Source organism: Petaurus breviceps, unplaced genomic scaffold, assembly GCF_028583685.1.
Source record: "Petaurus breviceps papuanus isolate PSGF00001 unplaced genomic scaffold, PetGlider_PUasm1.0 90845, whole genome shotgun sequence".
NCBI lineage: Eukaryota > Metazoa > Chordata > Mammalia > Diprotodontia > Petauridae > Petaurus > Petaurus breviceps.
Genome location: NW_027187359.1, coordinates 12,838,348 through 12,859,546, shown reverse-complemented (window position 1 = coordinate 12,859,546; position 21,199 = coordinate 12,838,348). Strand labels below are relative to the sequence as shown.

The 21,199-nt window shown below is 37.5% G+C and overlaps 1 protein-coding gene across 1 annotated transcript in view; it reads left to right on the top strand.

Moving 5' to 3' along the window:
- Positions 1 to 21,199, top strand: part of CAPN13 (calpain 13) — a 189,081-nt gene that overhangs the window by 46,105 nt on the left and 121,777 nt on the right. Inside the window, exon 2 of the mRNA XM_069071813.1 lies at positions 11,165 to 11,350. Coding sequence (XP_068927914.1) covers positions 11,165 to 11,350 — 186 coding nt within the window. The remainder of the gene's footprint in view (positions 1 to 11,164; positions 11,351 to 21,199) is intronic.

Genomic DNA, 21,199 nt, shown 5'->3' with positions numbered 1-21,199 from the left:
CTCTTCTCCTCAGTGGAACAACAGGTAGAGAAGAGGATATGCAAACCACCCCCAAGAAAGCTCAAATAGAGGGATAAATCCTGAAAGCCTTCAGTAAACTTTGTTGGGTTTTTGGAGAATTTACCCAACTTTTCTTTAATTTGATTGAAATCTGAAATGGATAATGGGGCATGCACTCTAGTTGTCCCACCCATGACAACCACTTCCCTTAAGGGAAAAAGTCCTGAAGGCATGGGGACAGAGGCTTTGGAAGGGAGATTGGAAGTCCCACTTTCTGTGAGAGAGAGACTGGAGGGTGCTGGCTGAACTAGATCAGACTTTAAGACTGGGTGATCTGGCTGGCAAGGGGGAAAGTCAGCCAGAACATGAGGAGTGGAAGGGGTCAGAAGAGGAGATACCTCTATGACTTCCCCAGGGGTAGGGCCTGAGACCTGAGTGGGTGTTGCCTCAGAGGGAGGGGCCACAGAGGGTGGCACTTCAGCCTGAGCAGTGGCTGGGACCAGAGCAGGGGTCCCTGAGGGGGGAGGGGCCATACTGGGAGATGCAGGGTAGGAGATATGGATGGTGTAGGAGACAGCAAATGAGGCATGTTAAGCTAGAGAAAAAGGGAAGGGGAACCAAGGGGAAAAGGGTTGGAGTGCAGCAGAAGGGGCTGGGGGAGCTACCTCAGTGACCTGAGCAAGACATGCTAAGGGGGAGGGGCTGGGGCTGAAGCCATAGGGAAGGGGTCATTTAATTGGTCCCCATTGCCTCTCTGTGGAGGGGCTCTAGCTTCAAGCATTTCAGTCTTTCCTGAGAACCTTGTTCTGAGAAAGTTCAAGAAAAGCCATTAAGTAGGCAACTTCGATCCATCTTCCTTCTCTGCAACAGTATGATTCAAACTACAAGACAGTATTATCTTTTAAAATTCCAAAAACATGGAAAGTCCCAAAAGCCTTCAGCAAACTTTGTTGAATTTTCGGAGAATTTACCCAACTTTTCTTTAATTTAACTGAGATGCGAAATAGAGAATAGGGCATGCACTCTAGTTGTCCAACCAGAGACAATCACTTCCCTTAAGGGAAAAAGTCCTGAAGGTATGGATTCATGATCTTCTAGGGAATAGTCTTTTAGGCTATACCTAGGTCAAACAGTGTTGCAAAAAAAAAAAAATTGCCAACTTTTCCTTTTTAAGGTCTCCAGAGAAACTAATTTTCTTTTTCAAATGTTGTAAAAGACAATGCAAAGGTGAACTTTTTGGGAGCTACAGGCATAGGGCCTGGAAGTCCCTTCCTCCATAAAAGAAGGTTTGAGAAGAAGCCTCAAAAAACAAAAAAAAACACGCAAAAAAGTATCTAAAGTTTTCCCAGTTCCCTAGCGCTGAAAGAATTGAAAGAATATGGCTTGCACTTCCAGATGGGGCATCTGTCCTTATCCTCCATTCTTCAGAAGCTGTTTATATGTCCATGTTCTCCAAAATAACCAAACAGAACCAAGAACAGCCTCAGATGTCTGACCTAATGGGTCCTAAGAGGTCAGGCCCCCAAAAATCCACAAAACAAAACAAAAAAAAAAGCTGCACTTCCAAGGTACTAGGGAAAGAGAGAGGCTTACATACCTTCTAATCCTGGCTGGAGAAGACCTTAAGATTAGCAGTGTTTCTGGTATCAGGGAACCATAAAAATGAAGGAGTTACCCATAGTTGCTCTGGAGTCCAAAAAATACCAAGATACTAGGTTCTGCCAAATGAATTCAACTCAAGTCTTATCTCAGCCTAAGAAAAACAAAGTTTATTAAAAGTTTGCTTGTATTAGACACAGAGTAAGTCTGTGCTAGGTCATTCTATGGTGCTGTCACCACTCTATGGCAGTCTCACTATTCTGTGGCCCTCTCACTAACATGGAGACAAGATGGGTCTTATATACAGAAGGTTGTGGGAGGATTCTAGGAGTGGCCTAGAGTGGGAGTTTGGGGAGGGTCTTCAGGAGGAGTTAATGAGGTCACTGAGTAATTAAGGGTGGGAAGTTGCTGGAGGCTACCTGGAGACTACAGACAATAGTGGGCTAGGCCAGTTCAAGGGTGTATTGATATTTTGATAGGCTCAAGGGTGGGAAGTCTAGTAACTAAGGCTTGGGCTCAACTACAAGGTAAGACTTATTGCCTTGTGCAAATGCCTTATCAAATGGGATGATTTATTCAGAGTTCAAGGAGGGATTCCCAGAGCCTGTATCTCAAGAACTCAAGGAGAGCTGGAGGGGGCTCCCAGAGCCCATACCTCATTATTAACACACCAGAGCTTGCTACTGCAAGGGAGCATAGATCCTGATCACAATTCCAGGGTGGAAAAGTATACTTGTAACCACTCACAGACCAGACCACAGGAAAGGAGAATAGTAAACACATTGCTTAAATCATATCACCTTGGAAGAACTGAAAGCTTACAGACCACCAGAACTAGCTCTGAAAACAACTGCACAGAAAAACCCTGAAGCTTGGGACAATGTCCCTTCCAACTTGGGGGCAGAGTCCAACTTTAATAAAGTTGAAATTCAAGAAATGGCCTGTGAAAATGATCGAACAACAAATAAAATCTTGACCATAGTAACCTGAAAGTTACTATGGTGACAGGAAAGATAAAAATATAAACTCACAGGAAGACAACAAAATCAAAACTGATACATCCAAAACCTCAACCAAAAAAAATGTGAATTGGTCTCATCCTGGAAGAGCTCAAAAAGATTTTTAAAATCTAATAAGAGAGGTAGAAGACATATTAGGAAAAGAAATGACAGTGAAGCAAGAAAATCATAATTAATAATAACTATTAACTCCTTCTATAACAAAAATATGGATTTGATACCTAAACCAGGGAGAGTCAATGCAGATAAAGATATTTATAGACCAACACCAAAATCAGACACTATTATCAGGCTGGATTTATATGAGCATTCAGGGATAGTTCAATATTAAGAAATCTACATGCATAATTCACCATGTCAATAATAAAAACAATAAAAATCACATGATTATTTTAATAGATGTAGAAAAATCTTTTGATAATATACACCTAGAGAAAATAATACCTTTAAAAATAGACTAATTCAAATGGTAAAAGAGGCTCAAAAAGGCAATGAGGAGAAGAATGTCTTAAAAAGCCAAATTTGCCAGATGGAAAAAGAATCTCAAAAAAAAAATCTCAAAAGTTCACTGAGGAGAATCATTCCTTCAGAATTAGATTGGAGCCAATGGAACCTAATGACATTATGAGAAATCAAGATGCTGTTAAACAGATCCAAACAAATGAAAGAATTAAAGGCAATGTGAAATATCTCATGGGAAAAACCACTGACCTAGAAAATAGATCCAGGAGAGATAATCTAAAAATTATTGGACTACCTGAAAGCCATGATCAAAGAAAGAACCTAGAAATTATCCTCCAAGAAAGTCTCAAGAAAAACTGCCCTGATGTTTTAGAACCAGAGGGCAAAATAGAGGTTGAAAGAATCCACAGATCACCTCCTGAAAAAGATTCCAAAAAGAAAACTCCTAGGAATATTATAGCCAGGTTCCAGAATTACAAGCAGCCAGGAAGAAACAATTTGAATATTGTGGAAACACAATCAGGATAACCCAGGATCTGGCAGCTTCTACACTGAGGGATCAAAGGGCTTGGAATATGATATTCCGGAGGGCAAAGGAGCGGGGATTAAAACCAAGAATCACCTAGCCAGCAAAACTGAGTATCATGTTTCAGGGAAAAATATAGTCATTCAATGGAATAGAGGACTTTCAAGCATTCTTGCTGAAAAAAAACCAGAGTTGAATAGAAAATTTGACATTCAGATACAAGAAGCAAGAGAAGCTTGAGAAGGTAAACAGGCAAAAGAAATCATAAGGAACTTATCAAAGTGGAATTATTAACATTCCTACATGGAAAAACAGTAATTGTAACTGATGAAACTTTTCTCAGTATGAAAATAGTTGAAGTGAATAGAAATATATATATATATATATATATATATATATACATATATATATGTCTATATAGGAGACTGTATGGGCATATGAATACATATGTGAATGTGTATATATGTTTACAGGTATACATAGATAGAGGGCACAGGACCAATTTAATAAGAATGGATGATACTTAAAAGGTGGAATTAAGAGGTGAGAGAGGAATATAATGAGAGGAGATGGGGAGAGACAGAATGGGGTAAATTATCTCATATAGAAGGGGCAAGGGGAAATTGTTCCAATGGAGGGGAAGAACAGGAAGGCAAAAATGCAAAACCTTATTCTAATTGATTTTGCTCAGGGAGGAAATGACATACACTCTAAATAGGGTATCACCCTGCAAGAGATTAGGGGGGAATGGGATGAGAGGGGGGATGATGGAAGGGAGGGCAGGCTGGGGGGGAGGGAAGTTGGAAGCACCCACTTTTGAAAAGGGACAGGATCAAAGTAGAGACTAGAACGAGTGGGAGGTGGGATAGGAGGGAGGGAAATACAGACAGTCTTTTAAAATATATCTACCATGTTAATGTTTTGCATTAGCTACACATGTACAACCTATACTGAACTACTTATCTTCCCAGTAAGAGTGGGTGACAAGAGAGGAAGGGAATGAATCTGGAATTCAAAGTTTTAAAATCAAATGTTTAAATATATATTATTATTATTAATAATACTATTTTACATGTAATTGGGAAATAAGATATACAGGCACTGGGGCAGAGAGATCCACAATGCCCCATGGGAAAATTTGAAGGGTATATGGGAGGGAGCAGATTGAAGGAGGGGATATCCTGTGGGACTGCTATTTTGGGGTGGTGGGTAGGGGTAAAATGGGGAGAAAATTTGTAACTCAAAATCTGGTGGAAATGAATGATGTAAATCAGAAGTTAATAAAGCATTTGAAAAATGAAAAAAAAATAAGAAAAATTTAAAAAAAACCAAGAATGAATAGATAGAAAGAGGAATTCCATTTAAAATGAGTACAATAAAAAATAGTTGAAAATATACCTGGCAAGACACACCCAGGAACTATATGAACATGATGAAAAAACTACTCTTCATGCAAATAAAGAAAGAGCTAAATAAGTGGAGAAACATTAACTGATCATGGATAGGCCAAGCCAATATCATTAAGATAATAATACTACCTAAATTAGTTTACTTATTCAGTGCCATACCAATCAAATTGGCAAGCAATTGATTTATAGAGGAAGAAAAAAAATAACACAATTCATCTGGAGGAAAAAATGGTCAAGAAGAACAAGGGAAACAATGATAAAAAAATGTTAAGGAAGGAGACCTAGCAATACCAGATTTCAAACTATACTACAAAGCTTTAATCACTAAATCTGATACTGGGCCAGAAATAGAGTGGTTGATCCATGAAATAGATTATGTACAGAGAAACAAGCAAGTACAGCAAACTACTGTTTGATAAACCCAAAGAACACAGCTATTCACTAATTAACACAAACTGCTGGAAAAGTGGAAAGTAGTTTTGCTGAAACTAGCCACAAATCAACATATCACACTGTATACTAAGGTGAGTTCAAAATGTGGATGTAATTTAGACATAATGAGAGACCTCATAAGCAAATTAGTGGATCATGGAAGAGATTACCCACTAGATCTATAGAAAAGGGAAGAGTTCATGAAGAAACAAGGAGAGAGGTTCACAGGAGATTAAATGAATAATTTTGATTAAATAATAATATATTTAATAATAATAAATTTGATTACACAAATTCAAATTTTTTTTTACAAACAAAACCAATACAACTAAAATTAGGGGAAAAGAGCAGGAAAGTAGGAAAAAATCTTTGCAGAATTTTTTTATAAAGGTCTCATTTCTCCAATATATAGAAAACTGAGCCAAATTTGTAAGAATAAAAGTCATTCCTTAATTGATACTCAAGGGATATGAAGAGGTAGTTCCCAGAGGAAGAGATCAAAACTACAAATAGTCATGTAAAATGTTTTAAATCACTAATAATTATAGAAATGTAAATAAAAATAGCTCTGAGGTTTCACTTCACACTTGCTAGATTGGCTAAGGTGACAGAAAAGGCAAATAAATTCTGGAGGAGGTCTGGGAAAATAGGTATACTACTGCACTATTGAGAGAGCTGTGAACTAATCCAACCAATATGGAAACAATGTGGAACTGTGTTCAAAAAGCTATTAAACCATGCATAGCCTTTGAAAAGTAATCAATACAACCCCAAAAGATCAAATAAAAAGGGAAAGGACCCACATATACAAAAATATTTATAGTAACTGCTCCTTTAGTGGTGTCAAAAATAAGAAATGAAGAGGATGCCCATCAATTAGGGAATGAATACAAATTATAGTATATGAATGCGATGGAAACTCTGGAGCTATATAAAGAAAAATGATGAAGGGAATAGTCTTAGAAAAAATCAGGAAGACTTCTCTATAAACTGACGAATAACATGAAGTAAATAGAACCAGGAGAACAATTTACAGTAACAGCAACATTGTAAAGATAATTATAAAAGACTTAGCAACTCTGATCAACATGATAAACAATCACAGTTCCAAAAAAGTCATAATAAAAAAATTCTATCCACCTCCAGATAGAGAACTAATAGACATAGTATGTGTTAAAGCATTTTTTCTTTTTCTTCTTTATTTTCCTTCAGAACATGAATAATGTGGAATTTTCTTTTGCATGTTTTCAAATTTGTAATGTGTTTTGTATTTCTTGCCTCTCAGAGGGGGATGGGGATTGGGAAAGGAGAGAATTTAGAACTACAAATAAAATTGAATGAAAAAATTAGATTAAAAAAAGAAACATAGTCTTTGTGAGAAAACCAGTGTATGACTCATATGTACAGAGAGTTTCTTGTCACAATTCACTGATGAGGATAAAGTGAAATTACTCCTGCTATCCATATAGAGAAGGAAAGTAGGTAAAGCTATGGAGGACTATCATCTAGGACTCATAAGGAGGGAGTTCACAGGGGACAGAACCCAAGAATTCTAGGACAAAGATGGGATATTGGACAAGCTGAATTGACCACTAGCTGAAACTGTCAATCAACCTTCCTTGATCACACCCCACTCTGATAGAAGGGGTACAGAAAAATCAAAGTAAATGAAACTAGGAATTCAAGAGCAAAATGTTGGAGGCAAAGGGCACTGGAAAGATTGCTGGATGTTGAGTACAGAGGTTAACTCTGGTGTCCCAACTTGTCTACCCAAATGCAATAACTTCTTTGTGTCAAATTTCAAAGGAATACATATGAATTCTCCACCCAAAACTGGATTCTAGGGGTTGTTTTTTTTGTGTGTGTGCAGGTGGGAGGGAAAGGAGCTTGAATATTTCCTCCCAGTAGCTTAACTGTAATTGTCTTCTCAGGTTATTTTTATATCCTGTAGCCCTTTTTCCTCTGAAGAGCTCCAGGCACTTTACAGTAACAGATTGAAACTGTCAGTTCTTTAGTAAAAGAGGGAGAATAGAATAGGACAAGTTGGGAAGAGAGGAGCAAACAAAATTGTAAGGCTTGAACATAGCAGGAGGCAATCTCTCTTTGGCATGTGGAGTCCATCGCTTCCTGGCCCCTGCCTACCATTGCAGCCTTCTTATGCTTTACTCCCTTTCACATACTTTATGATCTAGCAACATCTATGTCCTTGCTGTCTGTCACACAGGACATACCATCTCCTAATTCTGTGCCTTTTCTTTGCTTGTCCCCATGTCTGATATGCTCTCCTTCCTCTCCTCCACCTACCTACTAGCCTCTATGGTTTTCTTCAAGTTATTGTTCAGTTGTTTTCAATTGTGTCCAACTCACCATGATCCCACTTGGAGTTTTCTTGGCAAAGATAACTGGACTGGTTTGCCATTTCCTTCTCCAGCTCATTTTACAGCTGAGGAAACTGAGCCAAACAAGGTTAGATGAGTTGCTCAGGGCTCAAACAGCTAGTAAATGTCTGAGGCCAGATTTGAACTCAGGAAGATGAATTTTCCTGACTCAAACCCCAGAACTCTATCTACTATACCATTTAGCTTCCCCTACAAGTACATGATCCCTAAATAAACTCCCTCCTAACACTTCCTTATTAGACTTTTTCACAGAGAAGTTTAAGATAAGATTACATTTAATCCTGAGAAACACTCTCTCCGTTGTACCCTGAGTCAAACAAAATGCCTAGTCACAGTAGGTGCTAAATGCATATGTGGAATTGAATTAAATTGAATGGAAATATATTTTGCATGATTTTACCTGTACAATTGATAGCATACTTCTTGCCTTCAAATGGGTTAGGGAGGGGTGAGAGGGAGAGAGAGAATTTGGAACCTGCAATTAAAAAAATGTTAGAATTAAATTGAAACTGAACTCTATTGGGGGAAAGTTAAGGTACAGAAACAAGATGCCAGGAGCTATTGTCCTAGAGAACAAGCCTTCAGAAAAACTACAAAGTAATGAATGGTTTTTATTCAGATTTCAATTCCCTTTCAATCCTCTCTTCCTACCCCTCCCTGCTGCCACAAGTTTAGGTTGCTAAGAACCTAAACTATGTGACATGGGGGAAGCTCCTTAACCACCATGAGCTTCAGTTTTCATCTACAATTTGAGAAGGTTGTAGTAAAGAGCCTATAATGTCTCTTCTAGCACCAAATCTATGATCTATATTCCTCTGAACCCCTTTCAACTTCTGATGTGGAACCCAAGCCTGGGCTTCTCCTCTCTGGGAGGCTCTAGACCTTTCTTCCTACATTTCAAAGTGGATTCTCATTTTAATGTTCCCCCCTCCTGTCCTTCTAAACTTCTGTTCTATTTCGGTTTGGAGAATTTATTAAAATATAACACCTAGTGGCTTTCTTGTGACGTGCCTCTGTATTCAGCTTTAGCTCTTTTATCAAAGCAATTTTCTATGTGTAAAGTCTTTTATAGGTTTAGTCATAAGGTCTCTAACTCATGTACCACTTACCTCTTTCTTTAGTGTATTCCCCAGAAACATGACTGAGAGCATATTCACTTAGGCATCACTAGACATCTATAACTAACAGGCCTCTTTCAATGCCTCACTGCATTATGTGGATGATATTAGAATATGCAAGGCTATGTCAGGTGAGTAATAGCTCTAGCAGGCCCTATCAAGCTGAGCCAGAAGAGCTCAGAGTGCAGGCCTGCAGATGAACTGTATGTCTAGAGTGAAGCCATAGTACATAGTGCTGAACTTGGAGTCTGGAAGAGTTGACTTTGTAGCTTCATAACCCTGACTACATTACTTAACTTCTCAGCCTCAGTTTCCTTCTCTATAAAAAGGGGATAATAGTATCATCTGTCTCTTAGGGTTGTTGTGAGGATCAAATGAGATAATATATGTTAAGTGTTTTGTAAACTTTAAGGCACTGTCTAAACATTTACTCCATTATTATTGTCATCAGATAAGCCTCACTAGGTTTAGGGAAGCTCAGTACCAGAAGGTGGACTGCCAGATGATGAACACTTTTAGCCAAAGGAGCATATTTCAACTGCCTCCTACAGCATAAAGGTATTGTTTTCTAATTTGGTGGAAGGAAGACTCACACTAATGAAATCACAGACCCTTGACATAATAAAATTAAAAGTTACCAGATAAGCTTGGAGTCAAATCCAAAACTTATTATTACTTGTATGAATCCAGACATGTCACTTACCTTCTCTGGGCCTCAGTTTCCTCCTTTGAAAAATGAAAGGGTTGGACTGAATGCCTGAATTCCCCTCTAGAAATCATGATTTATAATTCTTTATAAATTAAAAGTTTATTTCTGGAACTGGCACTTTTCCCAAATAGAGTTCAGTTTCAATTTAATTCAATTCCACAAATGTATTAAGCACCTACTGTGGCCAATGCATTTTGTTTGATTCAGGGGACACAAACATAGTTACGATGCATTTTCTCCTCTTAAGTAGATTACAATCCAATGGGAATGTGGGAAACAAATACACAAATATAAAGGACAATGCACCAAATTTAATGGAAAAGTTCAGGTGCTCTGAGAAATTTAAGGAAGGTTAGTTCACTTTCACCTGGCCATGGGATTGTGATCAGCAAAGTTTCATGGAGGAGGGAATAGTTTCTGAGATGCAAGGTCTTGTTTTTGTTTTTCTCTTTCTCCCCAGAACACAGTACCTTGCACATAGCAGTTCACAGGATCATAGATTTACAGACAAGGAAATTGAGCCCCAGAGAAGTAAAGTGAATTGCACAGGGTCTTACAGTTAAGAGACTGAGATTGAAAAACTTTCTGTCTTCAGGTCCAATACTCTATCCATGGTGCTGAAAAAATATTTGTTGAATTAGACAAAATCCATTTCCAAATGCTATCAATCCAGCCTCTATGGTGACTCTTATATTTGTCTTTTCCTTCCTATTTTACTGCCACTCTGATACAGGCTTTCAATATTAACTGGGGAGGTGATAAGGTGCTCAAACAAAGCATATCTCACCCCCTCATGCTAACCCAAACTTGATCTGGTGAAAGAGGTTGGTGATTGGGATGGCTAGGTGGAATAGTGAATATAGTACCAGCCTTGAAATCAGGAGGATGTGAGTTCAAATCTGACCTCAGACATTTAACACTTACTAGCTGTGTGACCTTGGGCAAGTCACTTAACCCCAATTGCCCTGCCTTCCCCCCTCCAAAAAAGAAAAGAAATTGATGATCACCTTTCTCCTGACCACTAGACACATAATACCGTGTTTCCCCAAAAATAAGCCCTCCCCTTACTGTGTAAGATTCCTCTAAAATAAGCCCTCCCCCGAAAATAAGCCCTATTGAGATTGCTACTGTAGTGAAGGTGATCCCCTGCGCTACACGCTACATTACGGTACCCTCTGTATGCACCATCCCCCCCCCCCCCGGGTGAAACGCATGCCACGCTCCGAGCTGCATCCAATCAGAGCTGCAGCAGTGAGCGCGTCATCATGTTCTTCCCTAGTGATTTGCTTGCTGGCGCCATTGAGAGCAGTGCTGCGGAGGAGAGCTGAGGCAGAACAACATAAAAACCCAGTATGTAAGCGGGAGTGAGGGGGCATGATGGAGGATAAAAAGGGCATGATGGAGGAAAAAAGAAGAACTCAGGGGGCATGATGGAGTGAAAAGAAGGACTGATGGTCATAATTTTATTATTCTGTCTGTTTTGACCCCCAGACATGAGTACAAAAAGGAAGATCTACCATACACTGTTGAGTATAAGAAAGCAATTGTAGAGGAGTCACATGGCAAGAATCTTGCAGTTTTCTGTAAAGAAAAACTTTTGGATCTTCGAATGGAGAGCAAATTATACCGTAATAACCTCAATCAACAGGTGGATGAGGGAAAAGGGAAAAAGCGCAGGTCTGGATCAGGTCAGCAGCCCTTATATCCTGACTTGGAGATCCTCATTGGTGAATGGATTGCTGACAGGAGAGCAAAGGCCTTGGTTGTGCGCAGGGCTGATATTCAAGCATTTGCCCTTTCAATGGCACCAGAGTTTGAAATGGTCTCAGAAGGATTCAAAGCATCACAACACTGGTTGGACGGTTTCCTTCAACGGTACAGGTATGAACTGTCCCTAAGAAGATCAACAACACTGTTTAATCTGGAAGATGCTGAAGTTATTAAACGTGCACTTGCATTCAAGTCCTTTATTGATAGGATCAACATTTCCAAGTACCAAACCTGCAATATGATTGCTATGGATGAAACTGTAGTGTTTATGGGACAAGGATCTCAAACAACAAATTCATCACAGGGGTGCAACGTCAATCTACATTCCCACCACTGGCTATGAAAGTGCATGGGTCACCTGTGTTTTGGCAATTCGTTTGGATGGAAAGAAAGCCACACATCTAATCATCAGTAAGGGCAAGAAAGATAAAATTGAACGTGTATCTGGCATTTACGTTCTTGAAACCGAAAAAGCCTGGTGTACACAAGCCGTTATAAGAAAGTGGGTTGATTTAATGCTGCCACTTGTTATGTGAGGTAACCAAAGAGGTCTGATAGTCTGGGATTCAGCCAGCACTCACCACGCTAAAGAAATGAAGAACTTCCTTGCAGAGAGAAGAATAGATCAAGTAATGATTCCTGCAGGAATGACTGCCTATCTCCAGACCCTTGATATTGCAATAAACCAGCCATTCAAGGACCATTTGCGCATGGAAGTCAATGACTACATTGAAAATAGAATGGAAAGAAATCAGTGTGGAAACTTTGTGAAGCCCTGTCTGCAAGAAATCGTGACTTGGGTGAAGAAGTCATGGGATAAAATTACTGACAGCTGTGTCACCAAGGCACTACAAGCAGGTTACCTGGACAAGACATATTCATTTAAAGAGAGCTATATTGCTGGACATGACAGATTGGGTCCACTTCTTCTGAAGGAAATGGAGGCACAGGACATCCAGGACGGAATTCAGGGTATGGACACTTATGACGATGTTGTTGAAGAAGATGACATGATCATTATTGAATAAAGGTACATTTTTTTGTTCACATTTACCTGTTTATTAAAATTGCTGTCAATGTTCATTAAAATAAGCCCTCCCCTGAAAATAAGCCCTCTGGTGTTTTTCTGTCCAAAAAAAAAAAAAAAATAACAAGACAGTGTCTTATTATCGGGGAAACACAGTATGTAGAAAGAGCTTTGACTTTGGAGACAGAGGACAGGGATAGGGACAGAACCTGTGATTTCTTTGGCACAGGTAACTTGTGGGTGGGGAAATGTCCTTAACCTGCCTTCTATGTAACTTATACTAGAGAGTAGCCAAGCAGTACAATGAAAGTTAAGTTACTTGCCCAAGGTGCTGAAGGACATAATGATTTGAAATACAGATCTGGGGCTCTGGGGTATGGTTGGAGTTGTGATGAGGTGATGAGAGACACAAGATGGCATTTACTTTGCAATGATTTCTCTTGGAAGAATTTCATTTTTTCCTACATCAAGAGAGAAGAATAAGAGAGTACTATGATTCACTATATGTGGTATTCCCACTTCTGAGAATCATCTCAGGAAATCTTTGAAAATTTACAATGGAGTTTCAGGGAAACAGAGATTATTATAGTGGGATAATAGTTGGACCAAATGTTACAACTCTGGCAACATTAAAAAGCTACAAGGGCAATTGACTAAAAGGAAACACTTGTTCCTTGGAAGTAAGGTGGAACCCAGGTGAAGATAAGAATGAGTATGTTATCTGGAAGATCTTGTTAAAGTTGGCAATTCTTCCTATTGACTTTCTGGAGAAACAATCAGGACAATGTTTACCCAGTGACTGTTTAACCAAGGAGGGGGCCCACAGCTGTGGCTATATAAGAAGCAACAGGAGATTAAAGAATAAACAAGTGGCAACCTTCTTTCCCTGATTTCAGAAAAGGTTATAGAAAGATTTGGTGCACAGCCCATAAAACATCCCTCTGTTGAGAAACCAAGCTAGCCAATATATCTATTACTGATTCCAAGAGGCAACCTGGTCTTGATTTGACTTCCTGGCAGATTTCATCAGACTCAGCTACCACAGGAAAACAGGTGGGGTGCTTCAATGTTTCCTTAGCGGCTTTTATTCTGGGGCCCATTACTTTTTTTCTGATATGTTGTTAATTATGTTTCAATATAATTAATTTCATTTATAATGTTACGCTTTTATTTTATGCTAGTAAATGCATTATTCTGTGAAGGGGATCTATAAGCTTCACCAGCCTGCCAAACAGGTCCATGGCACAAAACGGGTCATGGTTCACTCATTGCATGATCTGCAATGGTGAATTATAGAGGTGTATTTTGTTTCTGGTAAGGAGGGGTCAGGATATGGCTTGATCCAAACATTTCCAGGCTCAGGGAAAAGGGGGAGGGTCTCATCACCATTCCAACTCACTCTGCGTTTTTGTTCACAAACCTAGAACCTGATATTTTGAAAGCAACATTGTCTTTAATCAACAGATCAGGTAATAGAAATCTTGAAAGAAAAAGCAGATTGTTCCTCTTTAGTCTGGGTATTCAATGAAGCAGAAAGTATTTTTATGCATTTTAAAGAAATATAATATAGCCAATATACTTGTAGGCCTTGTGCTATTCCATTGCTAGGACTTAAAGGAGGCTATTGCAGAAGAATGAGATGGGCCATTAATGTAAAGCAGTAGGTTTTTATCACCATTGTATTTTAATTTACAAGGGAAGGCTTGCTGCTTAACTGAGACACTCAAGGGCATGAGGAGGAAGGTGAGGAAAGAGAAGAAATACATTTATATCAGTTGCTGGTGAGGTATTAGTACAGTTGGAATCCAGAAGGGTCAGATTATATAGGGTCAGGATCAAAATTCCCATATTCTCTCTTGCTATGTAACCAGCCTATTTCTTTTGTTGATCAAGCTTCTCTTAGATGAAAGGTAGTGCCTATTATCCATTGAATTTTTAAAAGATTTTTAACTTGTCTTTGTCTCAAAAGATTTGAGGCAGTGTGTAGATTAGATGAGATGTTTAAAGATAAACAGAGTCTATTAAAAAATAAATAGCAGGCATTGTTCTAATACATCCAAGATGAGCAGATTTCACAGTGCTTAGGTAATAAATTTGACTTTAAGTCTTCTGGCAATTAAAGCAAAAAATGAAGCACACTGGGCCACATAGCCTTCAATTTCTTCTTACAGAAAATACATAAATTTATCTGTGAAGAGAACTTCTTTTTTCTAGGACCCAATTCAAGCAGGAATTCATTGTGTGGAACTTTATAGAAAAGATACTATGTTAGTCCACTTTGGGATCTCAAGGAAGAAAATTCCCATCATAGCCACCCCTAATCGAAATGCAGAATTTATTAATAGCATACAAGCAACCAGTGAATCCCACAAATACAAAAAGGATACAAGGAGACATTCTTCTACTTCAATGCCAATTTTTGGGCCTAGTGTTGGTGTGGTTCTGGGAAATTAAGCTGCACATATGGCTGTAACATATGCAGACAAGTCTATTACAGGCAGATACAGGACGACTTGAGGCTATTAGGGGCTTTGTGGTTTTATACCGAGGTAAACAAAAGGAGAGAGACCTATTTACAAATGCACCAATCTAGAATGAGCAGACTCCAAGGACCTCTGAATACACCAATCCCAAGTATACCAGAGAAGAACAGAGATTGTTGCATGGAGTCAAGGCTTGCAATTTTGGGTGCATCAGTCATTGTAACTATTATTATGTACATGACCTCCTCCTTTTTCAGAAGAATGGGAACCAGTGCATCACTAGCCAGCCAGCACCAGACACCAAATGATATAGGAGGCAATATCTCTAGTCATAGTTTCACAAAAGACATAAAAATGCTGTTCAACCAGACAAATATCTTATTGACCCTCTATAAAAGCAGAAGTCCTGACATTAAATTGTATTTCAATTAAAGTGTTCCAGGGAGAAAATAGAATGTGATACAAGTTTTCAGAAAATCTAATACGCCAATGGATTTGTGATATCTTGGGACTCTCAGACTTAAGAGGGAATCTCATTGGTCATCTAGTCCAACTCATAACTGGAAAAGTGGATGGCAATTTCTTGGGTAAATTAGAAAGAATTGTCATCCAGTCTTTACTCAAAGACTTTCAGGGAGAGGGAGCCCACTATCTTCCACATTAACCCATCCTGTTTTTGTTTAGTTCTGATTGTTAGGAAGTTTTTCCTTGCATCAAGTCTAAATATACCTCTTTTCAACTCTCCTCCATTATTTATAGTTCTGTACTCTGAAGTGAGACACAGTAAATCTAATCCCTTTTTCCACATGACAATCCTTGAAATGTCTTCATAAGATAACAAATGCTGAACTGGAAGGTACTACCTCATAAGCCACCTAGTCTAACCTTTCATTTTATAGATGAAGAAACTGAGCTAGAGAGGTTAAATTACACTCAAGGTCATATGGGTGGTAGGCACCAGATATGGGACTTGAACCTAGGTCTTCTGGCTTCCTACAAGGGTTCCTTCCACTGTACCATGTCACCTCCTACTTGAAAGCAGTTATCATGTCCTCCATTAGTCTTCTCTTCTCCAGCTTAATCTTCCCTATTTCCTTAAATACATCCTCATATGGTATAATAAAAGACTCTTCACCATTCTGCTTGCTCTCCTTTGTATACTTTTCAGTGTCTTTCCTAGAATGTGGTGCTCAGAACTGAACACAGTGCTGCAGATATGATATGACTAGAACACAGTATAGTAGGACTAGCACATCCTTGGCAGTCAGAGGGTCTGGGATCAAATCCAGATTCAGCCACTTTTTAATTTTTTTAAATAATATTTTATTTTTTCTAGTTATATGTATAAACATTATAAAAAGGAAGAAGAAAACCAAATTATGAGTATCAAAAATGAAAAGGGTTAATCTACCCCCAATGAAGAGGAAATTAAAACAATAATTAGAAATTATTTTGCCCAATTGTATGCCCATAAATTTGACAATCTTAGTGAAATGGATGAATATTTACAAAAATATAAATTGCCCAGATTAACTGAAGAGAAAGTAAATTACTTAAATAACCCCATCTCAGAAAAAGAAATTGAACAAGCTATCAATGAACTCCCTAGGAAAAAATCTCTAGGGCCCAATGGATTTACTAGCAAATTCTATCAAACATTTAAAGAATAATTGATCCCAATACTTTACAAACTATTTGTGAAAATTGGAGGAGTCCTACCAATTTTTTTTATGACACAAATATGGTACTGATATCTAAATTGAGAAGAGACAAAACAGAGAAAGAACATTTTAGACCAATTTCTCTTATGAATATAGATGAAAAATTTTTAAATAAAATATTAGCAAAAAGACTACAGCAGCTTATTATGAGATTAATACACTTTGGTTGGGTAGGATTTATTCCAGGAATGCAAGGAGGTTTCAATATTAGGAAACCTATCAGTATAATTGATCATATCAAAACTAGTAGGAAAGATATGATTATCTCAATAGATGCAGAAAAGACTTTTGACAAAATACAACACCCATTCCTATTAAAAAAAACTAGAAAGTATAGCAATAAATGGAGTCTTCCTTAAAATAATAAGTAGCATCTATCTAAAACTATCAGCAAGTATTATACATAATGGAGATAAGCTAGAAACATTTCCAATAAGATTGGGGGTGAAACAAGGATGTCCACTATCACCCCTCTTACTAAATTTGTTAGCAGTAGCAATAACAGAAGAAAAAGAAATTGAAGGAATCAAATTAGGCAAAGAAAAGACTAGGCTATCATTCTTTGCAGATGACATGATGATATACTTACAGAATCAAGTAAAAAAAACTACTTGAGATAATGAATAAATTTAGCAAAGTTGCAGGATATAAAATAAATCAACATAAATCCTTGGCATTCTTATATATTTCTAATGAAATCCAACAGCAAGAAATAGAAAGAGAAATTCCATTTAAAGTTACTGTAGACATTATAAAATATTTGGGAATCTACCTGTCAAAACAAGCCCAGGACCTATATGAACACAATTACAAAACACTTTTCACACAAATAAAGTCAGGTCTAACTAATTGGAAAAACATCAGTTTCTCATGGTTAGGTTGAGCTAATAAAATAAAAATAACAATTTTACTTAAATTAATTTACATATTTAGTGCCATACTAATCAATCTACCAAAAAACTATTTTACAGAGCTAGAAAAAATAGTAACAAAATTCATTTGGGAGAACAAAAGGTCCAGAATATCAAGGGAATTAATGAAAAGAAATGCCAGGGAAGGTAGCCTAGTCATACTAGATTTTAATCTGTATTATAAAGCAGCAGTCCTCAAAACTACTTGGTACTGACTGAGGAATACAGTAGTGGAACAGTGGAATAGATTAGGTGCATGAGACACAGCAGTCAATTACTATAGTAATCTACTATTTGATAAATCCAAAGACCCCAGCTTTTGGGATAAGAACTCACTATTTGACAAAAACTGCTGGGAAAATTGGGAAACAGTATGGCAGAAACTGGGCATAGACCAATATCTTATACTGTATACCAAAATAAAGTCTAAATGGGTGCACAAACTAGGTATAAAGGCTGATACTTTAAGCAATCTGGGAGAGCAAGCAATAGTCAGATTTATGGAGAAGGGAAGATTTTATGACCAAAAAAGAGTTAGAGAGCATTATAAAATGCAAAATAGATAATTTTGATTACATTAAATTGAAAAGTTTCTGTACAAATAAAATCGATGTAACCAAGATTAAGAGGGAAGTGGAAAATTGGGAAAGAATTTTTACAACCAGTGTCTTTGATAAAGGCCTCATTTCTAAAATATACAGAGAACTGAGTCAAATCTATAAGAATACAAGTCATTCCCCAATTGACAAATGATCAAAAGATATGAACAGCCAGTTTTCAGAGGAAAAAATTAAAGATATCTATAAGCATATGAAAAGATGCTCTAAATCACTACTGATTAGAGAAATGCAAATCAAAACAACTCTGAAGTATGACATCTCACCAGTCATATTGGCTAAGATGACAAAACAGGAAAATGATAAATGCTAGAGAGGATGTGGAAAAATTGGAACACTAATGCATTGTTGGTGGAGTTGTGAACTGATTAAATCATTCTGGAAAGCAATCTGGAACTATACCCAAAGGATTATAAATAAATGCATAACCTTTGACCCAGTTATACCACTTCTAGGGCTGTATCCCAAAGAGATCATAGAAGTAGGAAAAGGACCCATTTGTACAAAAATATTAATAGCAGCTCTTTTTGTGGTGCAAAGAATTGGAAATCAAGGGTATGCCCATCAACTGGGGAATGGCCAAACAAGTAGTGGTATATGAATATAATGGAATACTATAGTGCTATAAGAAATGAGGAGCAGACAGACATCATAATAACCTGAAAAGACATATAAACTGATACTGAGTGAGAAAAGCAGAACCAGGAGAACTTTGTACACAATCACAGACACATCATATGTTTGATGATTAACTTTGATAGACTGGGCTCCTCTCAGCAATGCAAGGTTATAAGACAACTCCAAAAGACTCATGATGGAAAGGGTTATCGACATCTAGTGAAAGAACTACAGAGTTTGAATGCAGATCAAAGCAAACTACTTGCTCTCTCTCTTTTTTGTTTCATTTCTTCTTTCTCATTGTTCACTCCATTGATCATAATCCTTCTTTACAACTTGACTAATGTTTAATGTGAAGGCATTTGTAGATCCTTTATTTGATTGCATGCCGCCATGGGGGTGGGGGATTTGAAACTCAAGGGACTGTGGAATTGAATGTTGTAAACTAAAAGTAAATAAATAATTTTAAAAAAGCATTTCATATTTTGTAGAAACTGCCCAAAGAATGGGTCAAATGTAATTACTTTTGGGGAAGGGTGCCAAGGTTGTGGGGTTAGTATCTTGATTGCTGAAAAAGCAAAAAGCACCAGGGGAATTTTTTTCAACAACTGTGTTGAATGAATGTTCTCTTCTATAAGACTCTACTGTATAATCACTTACTAGGACAATTTTGAATTCTACAATAATATTGTCTTCCGATGCCCACTCAGTGGATCCCTAATATATTTTAGCTTTCCAATTTATGGGAGTAGAGAAGATCACAAGATCAGGGAGGAACACTGACCTAGAAATACTAGACCATTTTCAAAATTGACTTAGTGGGTACTAAAAATGTCTGGAACATAGTGAATAGGTGCTTGTAAATTGGAAATTAATTGTAAGAGTAAATTCTTGTTATCTGATTGGCTACTATTGTTTTTTCCAATAGAACACGAATTCCATGAAGGCAAATATTATTTCATTTTCATCCTTATATCCTCTGCATCTAGCACAGTGCCTGGTACATAGTGTTTAATAACTGTTTGGTTAATTTCATAAGTTATGGTGCTAAAAGGCAACTAGGTGATGTAGTGGATAGAGTGCTGGGCCTGGAGTCAGGAAGACATGCTGAGTTCAAATCCAACTTCAGACCCTTACTAGCTGTGTGACTCTGGACAAGTCACTTAACCCTGTTTGTCTGAATTCCTCATTTGTAAAATGAACAGGAAAAGGAAATGGCAAACCACTCTAGTATCTTTGCCAAGAGAATGCCCAATGGAGTCATGAAGATTTGGACATGACTGAAATGACTGAACAACCACAACAAGCCCCAACTTAAATTCTTCTGAGCATTCAGGAATACTGTGTTTTAGAAATTGAACAGACAACTTGACTAATGTTTAATGTGAAGGTATATATAGAACCTATATATGATTGCATGCTGCCATCAGGGGGAGTGGGTAGGTAGGGGAGAAAATTTGGAACTCAAAAACTTGTGGAACTGAATGTTGTAAACTAATAATAAATATTTTTTTAGGAAGAAGTAGAGTAGAAGGGGGGGGGGAAAGTGACACAGTGTGATTTGCCCCTGATCCAGAATCTCATTACTCACATCCCTGGATTTCCCAGACAGCAGGTAGGGGTCTCTGACTCTAGAGATCCACTATATACATTAGTGACATCAGAGCAAGAATATATCAGAAGTCTTTGAGGGATAAAATGGTCATTTTATTTTTTTTATAAAATTCATCTCTGGGGAATTTGTTATTTTATAAATATATATATGTATTTATAAATATAAACAAAAATTAGTATTTTTAAAATATTCATTTCTTGCTTATTCTAGTTAGACTTTCAGGAGACAAAGGAACCCAGATTAAAAGAAATGTCTGATCTCCTACATCTTAAGGGGCAGCATTACAATTTTGGCTCTTCTCATATTGAATTCAGGGTTAATTTAATTCACTAGAAGTTCAGAATTTCTAAATTTCCTGAGATTAATAATTTTTTCCTCAAGTACTTAAATTTAGATCTGCAAGGAACCTTGAAGCCATCTAATCTCCTTATTTTATAGATGAGGAAACTGAGGATCATATAGTCTAAATGAATTACCTAAGGTTACATAAGTAGTAGGAATCACAGGTGAGATTTTAACCTAGATTTTGGTGACTCTAGTGCCAGGATTTCCACTATCCCAGTATGCCTCCTAAATCATAAAGTAGCAGTAACTTATCACCTATCACAACATGTCACACATAGTGGTCATTTAACAAATGAGTATTGAATGAATAAATTCCTACTTTATGGATATGGGAAAATGTCAATTTAGAAGTTAAATAACTTCTAATGATAGGTCTACTAATGATATGGCAGGTTTTCTTCCCCCAGAGACCCAGGCTT